At 50.6% G+C, this 9,307-nt stretch overlaps 1 protein-coding gene across 1 annotated transcript; it reads left to right on the top strand.

Annotated features, from left to right (window-relative positions):
- Positions 1–6,542: 6,542 nt before the first annotated feature.
- PV07_09855 (uncharacterized protein) lies at positions 6,543–8,926 on the top strand (the record flags this gene model as incomplete). The annotated part of the gene is made up of 11 exons (XM_016397148.1): positions 6,543–6,677; positions 6,736–6,817; positions 6,869–6,940; positions 7,005–7,214; positions 7,284–7,435; positions 7,505–7,579; positions 7,635–7,758; positions 7,812–7,869; positions 7,920–8,347; positions 8,407–8,632; positions 8,701–8,926. 11 exons carry the CDS (start codon positions 6,543–6,545, stop codon positions 8,924–8,926), a joined length of 1,788 nt encoding a protein of 595 aa, XP_016244339.1.
- Positions 8,927–9,307: the final 381 nt, after the last annotated feature.

The following is a 9,307-nucleotide window of genomic DNA, read 5'->3' as shown; positions in this document are numbered from 1 at the left end:
CTATTGTATTGTCATAGGCTTGACTGCTAGCATGGCGAGCTCCAAAGGGCTGACGCCCGTCATCTTCGCATCTCATGGTACTCCTTTGATGTCAATTTCTGAATGCGAATCAACAGCGTGGTGGCGCGAGGCAAGTCTAGATCGGTTCTTGAAGTCAAGCCCATTCCCGCAGGATCGGACACTAACCGGCTGTTAGATAGGAGTCGAAATACTCGCAAATAATATCAAGGGGGTTGTCATCATCAACTCTCACTGGATCGAACTCGACGACAAAATCAGGGTTGCCACCAATTCCGACCCTCGTGTAGACCTGACTCCGCTTGTCCCGCGCGAGAAATACAGGCACTTCAAGCCCAACATTTCCCGCGACTTGGGACTTCGAGTGATATCGCTGCTGAAGGCCGCTGGGTTTCCTGATGTAGAGGAGTCTACAACAGCCGAATGGGTGGACGCTCCCACCACGCCCTGCTTATGGATGTTTCCAAACGGCACGCCGCCAGCCACCACGGTCAGTCTCAACGCCAGATATGATCCCATTTTTCACGTGCGAATGGGTCAAGCATTGCGAAGTCTTCGGAAAGAGGGTATCTTGATCATGGCTTCTGGTTCCATCGTGCACAACATCTTCCGTGGAAACCATCTCCCAATTCTGCTCAGGCGAGATAACCTGCAGAAGGGGTCCAAACAGTCGAAGTTTGCAACAGATTTTGAGAAGTCGATCGACGATATCATCACCACCAACACCGTATGTATCTGCGAGATTTCGCCCATTTTGCCGGGTATCTGCTAACCGATGGGAAGGGTGCTGACCTTGCCGCCGCTCTTGTGCGTATCACCCATAGTCCACGATATCTGGAAGCGCACCCTTCGAATGATCACTTCTACCCACTGTTGGTCTTGGCCGGAACACTATACGATGATGAGACGGTTTATGGGCGAGCAATGGCAAAAACGTATGAGATGAGGAACATTGTCAATGTCCAGTACATGTGGGGAGAATATAGCCCTCGCCCCGTAGCAGTCGGTTGAAAGAGCTGCATGATCGAGAAACAGCTACTATTTAAGGCTTGGACATATGTAGTCCGGGAAGAGCCTCGCTTTTTGACTTCCTAGCCATTGTATTAGCGTTGGGGTGATCTCGTATTCAGCAGTGTTTTACCGGTCAGCGTAGTTCATCTTCCCTCAAAATGTCGGTCGAACGCGGTATGCAAAGTCACAGGACACTGGAGAACGAGCATGTCTTGCACTACACCGATTGCCTCTTAACGCCCCTGACAGGCGACTGCACTGACTGCTGAGCTCACGGGATTGAGATGAAATTTGATTTTCAAAGATTGAAAAACAAGAGGGTCTGTGGAATGTCTTTGGCATGAATAAAAGTTAGAACAGCTCAGCGATGTCTACAACAATTGAGAGGACCACCAGAACTGGGCACTCTACGGGACCAACACGACAAGCTTTCCAGTTGCCTCATTCTTTTCAGCACGCTCATGAGCTATCCCTATGTCAGGGAGATGGTAGACACTGTCTATGAATTGCTCCTTTTCCCACTTCCCGTTTTCAATGTTCTTCACAGCATATGCGAATACTGGTTCAAGGTCACTGTGCCGAGCGCCGGCATCGTGATCGCCCGCGCCATCATTGGCGACTGAGTAGAACGTCAGGTTGCGAGTGGTTGGTATGAGAAACGGAGAAAATGCCTCAATGACGGCCGACGAGTTCAGCACGCCTGAAACAACGACACTGCCGAACAATGCCGTCCATCCAAGAGCGCGCACGGCTTGGTCCGCCCCGACAAGTTCGACGACAAGATCTGCACCGTCGGGCAAAATCTGGGGAATTTTTACATCAAGATCCGACTCCAAGAGCGTATAGTCTGCGCCGCAATTTTTGAGTTTGTCAAACTTCTTTGATTGACGTGTTGTCGCAATCACTGTGGCACCATGGTCTTTCGCAATGAGGAGGGCGAAAATGCCGACCGATGAAGTGGCTCCATGGACGATGACGGACGAGCCTTGGGGTTTATCGCCTAATCTCCCGGACATCATGACCATTCCATAGGCGGTCAGGTAGCTCATTCCTAACGCCCCCAACTGATCCCAGCTGACAGTGGTTTCTTGCGGTAGGTGATAGACTCGACGTGAATGGCAGATTGCATATTCGGCATATGATCCGTCAAATGCTTTGCCGCCGCCAGCGTGGGTAGAAATGACCTTCTCTCCCGGTTTGAACGGGGTGTCATCCGCCGCCTCGACGATCTCACCGACCAACTCTTCGCCTAGAATCTTAGGTGGGTCTGGGTGATAGTACTTTTGCCATAGATTGAATTCTCCAGGGAACGCGGGTTGGTTGGCGCGACCTCGAAGTTCCGCACGATTGATGCCTGTGCCTCGTATGCGAACAAGTACCCAGCCTGGTCCAGGAAGAGTGGGCTTAGGGTAAGACTCTGTGTACGTGAAACAGGCTGAAGGGGGTTCTTCTCCTGGTGAAGTGAGGACCAATGCCTTCATAACACCAGATGGTTGGTTGTCCCATGGTCGTGACATTGCGGAGACAGTTGCCGATTATGATGTGAGAGTTCTTGATTAGAGTCTACCAGTCGAGCTCGACTTTGACGGGATGACCTTTGATCAATATATTGGGTAACAATGAAAGCAGATGAGCACCAGAGTGTAGAACAGACTACGCCTGTGGAATTTGCCGTCCAGCATGGCCTCACGATTCTCTGCAAGCCAGCGGATTCTCTGCGAGCCAATGAAACTGCAGGTTGGTGTCAGTTTGATTTATGCTGAAAAAGGGATTTGACTGCACCCTCGGACTTTTCAATGAGGGTCTTTGCCTGGAAAAGTCTACCACTGTGAGTCTCCCCGAAAGATTGCATCGGTCGTTCAATGCAAGGCACAAGCCGTGGCAATTTTAACTCCGAGCGTTGGACCTTTCAAATCTAAGCAGCTTATACCCGGCCACCTCCACACTGCATTCTGGTGTTTTTGCCGACTCCAGGTTTCCCAATGCAGACCGCAGCTCCATCTGGCTAGCGCTCCAACCTCCGCGTGAATGTATCAGCTCTACCGAGTTGTCTGGATTGTACTTGTTTGTTCCTATCTGGCACCTCGTCTTATGCAAATATTTCTGTGCACTTTGGCTTCCCATCTGTAAGACTATACTATCCGTCTTAAAGCATTTGCACAATGGCATATAGCCTCCCTGTCGTGCTCGGCGTCGTCGGGCTCGCAACCATTCTGTACAGGATCTCGCTCATAGGTAGGCGCCCGAAGGATTATCCCCCAGGCCCTCCTACCAATGCTGTCTTCGGTAATCTTCTGCAGGTAGGTCCAGAGTTATCGCATTCCATGGTGCGGGTGATTGATGAGAATTTAGATGCCCACGAAGGATGCACACTTGCAACTCGAGAAATGGTCCAAGATCTATGGGCCAATCTACAGCCTGATAATAGGGGCAGGAAAAGTCATGATAGTGCTTTCGGGCAATACGGAAGTCAAAGAACTTCTTGACAAGCGCGCGCCAGCCACGAATGACCGCAGCGACCGCTATATTGGCCACGAAATTCTAAGTTATGGAGAGCGAATTCTGCTGCAGGTAGGGCTATCTCTGCTGCGAAAGCTGTAACAGAGACGGTGCACAGTACTGATTCGCTGCTTCAAGCCATATGGCAAAGTATGGCAGAAGCAAAGGAAGATGTACCACAAGTTATTAAGCATCAGCCTCACGCGATCCTACATGCCGTACGTCTTGACGTGTCACCCCCTGCAGCAGAGCACACCTGCTCTTCCAAACTCTTTTCTTCCAAGAGGCTCTCACATGTACTGACTTGAGAATCAGGTATATTGAACTCGAAAATAAGAAGATGAACTATGACATTCTGATGAACCCAGACCACTTCCTTCGCCACACCAAGAGGTATCTTCACCCGGCATCCAGGGTTTGATGACAGGTCGCTCACGACAGGATTCACCCTAGGTATACAAACTCCCTCACCATGATGATGACATACGGGTTCGTTTAGAGTTCTCTGATCGGGAGTTTCTTGCTGACCATGTTGCAGGAGGCGCACTCCACACTACGATGACCCTGAAATGATGGAATATCTCCAGATGTAAGTATATTAAACACTCCCAATATCACCGCGGACGACTTAAGCAATCAAAAAGTTTAGAAATGACCACAACTATAATTCAATCAAGTGCTGCCAACCTTCCTGATGCTTATCCGATTTTCCGCAAGCTTCCTCGGTGGCTGTTACCAGGTGTAAAGACGGCCGTAGAGCACACCAAACGGGAGGAAGCGTTCTACTTGCGATTATGGAACCAGGTCAAGCAGAGACTAGCCGATGGCACCCAGAAACCGTGTTTCACGGTGCAAATGTTGCGCGAGCAGGCAAAAGAAGAATTCAACGACCGATTCGGCGCCTATATCTCGGGTGGCTCACTGGAAGCTGGCACCGACACCACTTCTAACACCATCTTGGCCTTCATTCAAGCCATGGTGCTCTTCCCCGAGGTCCAACGAAAGGCTCAGGAAGAGCTATCTCGCGTCTTAGGTGACCGTATACCATCGATGTCCGACTGGGACAAGTTGCCATACATTAGGGGCTGCATAAAGGAGACCCTTCGATGGTCCCCTACTACCACCCTGATCGTTCCACACGCAACTTTTTCCGATGAAATGTATCACGGGTATCGTATTCCCAAGTCCGCCGAGATTTTGGTCAACGCCTGGGCCGTCAACAACAATCCTGACATCTACCAAGATCCTCGACAGTTCAACCCGGCACGATATCAGAACGATGCGCAGTCATCATTCGAAGCTTCCCAAAACCCAGATGTGTCCAAACGTGATCACTTTACCTTTGGCGCGGGGCGTCGTATCTGTGCAGGCATCCATCTCGCAGATCTCACCCTATTCATAGGCATTTCACGACTCCTATGGGGTTTCAAAATCACCCCGGCCACCAACAAGTTGACAGGGCAGCCGATCCTACCTGATCCACTACTGAGAACCCCCGGACTGGTATCAATGCCTGTACCCTTCCCAGCGAGGTTTGAGCCAAGATCGTCCGCGAAGGCAGAGAAGATCAAGAGGCTCTGGGACGAGGCCAGACAACTTCTGGATGATGAGATGCAGTGGAAGGTAGTTCCGGACGAACTAAAGTTCTACCTATGACGAATCCGTGACGACCTTGTCCCACGGCGACCAGCAGAAATGCCCAGGTATGCTTCGGAGATTGGGAAAAATGCTATTGAGAAAGGTCCATGGAAGCCAACTTAGGCCCAGGTGTTCAAGCCGTGGATAGGGCCCGGCCTGGCTGATCAAACACATGTCTCCGTGGCCAATTTACAACATGGGCTCGATAAGTCCATCGCTGGTGTTTTGGAAGGTGTGGAAAGGAGAGAGTCTGTGATGCATGTAACTCAGCATTGTACGGTTTGCGCACCCTTGGAGTCAGTCCCGAGAGGAAATAACGATTTGCCCTCTTTTCGTCTAACGTCGATCCGCAATCCTTTAGATAATAAGAACTTGTGGACAGAGGCAGATTTGCAGGTTTTACGAGCGCAAAGTTTTGCGTCGATGGACGTCTGAGGCATTTCACGCGTCTTAAGAAATACCTGCAGCCTGTTTTTTCGGCAATCTTCGCCAACCCTCGGTCTTCATCTCGTCACACGTATCAAACCTACTTCCTGCAGCAAGGCAGTCTGACCAACGCACCAGAGTTGTCTATTATGAGCTTTTGCGTGGGCTTCATTCGTCTTCTCGTTTGGCTCTACGCACAGCACCACTGGCCCGGTCACGGATCCAATCCGATGTTCGGTGCGCTGTCGATGGGGATCTGCTAGCTTGATCCTGCTGTCGCTGCCACCGTAAGCACCGACCTCCCCATGGGGGCACGTTTGCTCACGGCATCCATCGCCCGGAAAAAATTCGCCTTTGACATTGGAATGGGCTTGGTCTGCAATTCGCGAAATTACCAGTGTGCATTGACGGTGGAAGCTCAACAAAGCGTAGCGTTGGCTGAAGTGAAGGGGGAAGCTGAAGCATCCCACGTCCATGTCAACTAATCTCGCTGCCATTTCGGGAAGTGGACTGCGCTCAATTGACCGGCGGCGCCATGAGTGACCTTCCATGTCTCCTTCAGTCACCCGGACCGTCTGAATTTGGTCTTTTTTCCGGCGAGAGACTCCCAAAAAGATGGTCCAAAGTCGTCCCCCAGGAATATGCTTACGCACTAGTGAACAGATCTCGGCTCCAGGGTTTGAACCCGGAGCCCCGGGTCAGTGGCCGTACAGATACCGCTCCTTTCCATAGAAGCAACAGCATTTGCTCGTGTATATTGCCGTTCTGATCTGCTCGGCCAGGCAGGTTGTAAAGCGAGACTTCGTGCGCACGCCGTGATCCATGGGACCATATATGGTCAAAATATGATCGAATTCCCCTGACAGCCAGGTCCTGGCCTGTATTATTGCCCCCCTGTTCTAATCCTTCAGCGTGAAAACGCACACCATATAGTCGATTTGGACGCACACATGCATTCCATCAAAACAACTTCGGAAGAAGTGGAGAGAATAGACCAAGTGCGAGGCAGCGAAAGCATCAGCAACCAGGTTGAGGAACCGATTCCCGAACCTCATCTCAATTGGCGTGTGATTCCTGTGACTGTGGTATGTTGATCTATTTCCCAGCCGGCTGGACCCAAATAGTATGATAACCGGGTACAAGGCGTTCTGGCTTGCGTGGTGTGCCTGGCAATGCACCTTCAATCTCCTCTCTGGTATCATCACCTATGTCAACGCTGATATTGGTAAGTGTAACGCGCCGGTCTTTTGAGCATGTCGAATGACTGAACCCATAGGTCCTGATTCCAACTACACCTGGGCGATCATTGTGATTACCATTGGCATAGCCGTGATTTGGCCTATTGCTGGTAAGCCACGAACTGCGTCTCTGGGAACATCGTGCTGCACAGGCCTGATTGTGTCCTCTTCTAGGGTCTCTTTCCGACACCTTTGGCCGACGATACTTCTTCCTGATCGGCCTGACCTTTTCCGTGGTTGGGTCCATCATTGCATGCACTGCTCAGAGTATTCCTGTGCTGATCTTTGCCAACACCGTCCTTGGTATTGGGACGGCCATGCATCAAATGATCCTTGCGGGAATCTCAGAAATCTATCCAAATAAGTATAGAGGTGTGGCGCTAGGTATGAGCCTACCCCGGCCATCTCAAACATCACCAAAGTTGGTCTATTGACTGGCCTCAATATAAATAGCATCGGTCAATTTCGTCTCCGCGCCATTCGCCGGCCTCGGGCCATATGTCGCCCATATCATCGTTGAACGACTGAGTTGGCGGTGGATCTACTACGTGGCTATCATCATCGATGTCGTCGCTTTCGTCCTGCTAGCTGCTTTCTATCATCCGGTCAGTAGGGGACCGTCATCACCAGACACCTTCGACCTGCGAGGTCATATAGCTTACTCTGTTAATCAGCCCAAACCGTATCGGGAGCTCTCACCACAGCAGCTGCTGAAGAAGATTGACTTTTTTGGTTTGATACTTTTTGCGGTAAGTACCTGGCGTATGAAAAAGGAGGATGTAGACTTTGCTAACATTTATCCAGCTGGGCCTCACAGTCTTCCTAGTGGGCGTCTCTTGGGCCGGTAGCAAGTACTCCTGGAGTTCAGCTGCGGTTCTAACCCCGATGATCTGTGGCGGAGCTCTGCTCGGGGCATGCGGGTTTTGGGGTGAGGTATTTTGGCTGGTTAAAGGTTGAAAACCAAGCTGACAATTGAGCAAGAGGTCTATGGAACCAAGAACCCTCTATTTCCACCATTCCTATTCAAGGATATGAAAGGGTCAGTCGACACTCTTCGCACGGACTGGACGTACTAAGATGAGTTTACAGATTCACCAACGTCATTCTCATCTGCTTCGTTGCGTCGATGCCTCTGATGTCGTCGCTGACTTTTTGGCCCATCCAAATTGCCAGTCTCTACACAACAGACACTGTTAAGATCGGGCTGTACACGTTGCCCCTGACTTTCAGTACCGTATTTGGAGGCGTGCTGACGGCTACGATTCGATGGTGGAAGCCTACAAACTATTATCTAGTCGGGTGCGCTTGCCTATACACCGTCTTCACGGGGCTTCTGTCGACTCTCGGGCCAGATGATCTCAACAAGGCACTGGCGTATGCCTTTTTATACGGGACCGGTGTAGGCCTTTTGGAGATTGCTATCATTGTCATTATCCAGTTCTCAGTCAGTTCGGACCATCTTGGTGTCGTTACGGGCATACTGAGCAGTATGCGTGGCATTGCCGGCGCATTGGGAAGTGAGTATCACTGCATGAATCTTACAGTCGTGCTCGTCGGATCTAATGGCACTGTGCAGTCTCTATCTATTCCTCCATACTGTCGACAAGGCTAGCCCAAGACCTGCCACAGAGATTGGCGGCGGCCACGCTACCTTTGGGGCTCCCTGAAAACTCATTCCCTCGTCTTCTCCAGGACATTTTTTCTTCAAATTTTCAGGATATCCCAGAGATCCCAGGAATGACAGCGGCTATCATCCAGGCCGCGGAAATGGCAAGCAAGCTTTCTTGGGCCCAAGCTTTCAAGTAAGTCCAACGACTCTCATGTTTTTACTTACCCTGCGCGATGAAAGTGCTAACCACTCGGCTTGCAGACCGATCTACTGGCTTGGAGCTGCGCTAGGGGTTACAGCCGTTGTTCTATCCTATTACACGCACGACATCAGACCCAAGATGAACAACCAGCTGGATCTTGATCTGAAAGAACATCAACCTTCCCACCTTCGCAACGTGCTTCACCACCATCACCATGACGATACCCACTACAGCAAGGAAGGAGAAGTCGAGCAGCAAGAAGCTCATGTCCACGGAGCAGTCTGATTGTGGGTCCAGCTATTCTCATGCGATATGAAGGTTATCATGCTATAGTTCTGTTCGTTTTGACATTCTCACTCCGCTGGGAAGGATTTCTCTCAAAGAACTGAGAGAGTTGGTGTCTTGAGATGGTAGAATGGGCAGGTCGATTGAATAGTGCTCCCTGCGTATATGTACCTCGTGTGGCATCATGCCGATCTCTTTGCCGCGCTTCGTGGACAAGTAGAGTTGAGAATCCAATGACAGTGAAGATCGTTTGTTTCTTGAATCGAAATTGGACATGAGAGGAGCTGCCACAGCTGGAGCTCAATATGTACAAGATGTTAGCCCGCATGACTACGGACAAACGATTTCTAAGCTATTCGCTGTCGCACGATTCGCGGGTTC

Source organism: Cladophialophora immunda (assembly GCF_000835495.1).
Source record: "Cladophialophora immunda strain CBS 83496 unplaced genomic scaffold supercont1.6, whole genome shotgun sequence".
Classification (NCBI taxonomy): Eukaryota; Fungi; Ascomycota; class Eurotiomycetes; order Chaetothyriales; family Herpotrichiellaceae; genus Cladophialophora; species Cladophialophora immunda.
The sequence above is the reverse complement of the archived record's forward strand: the minus strand, read 5'-3'. Positions and strand labels throughout refer to the sequence as shown.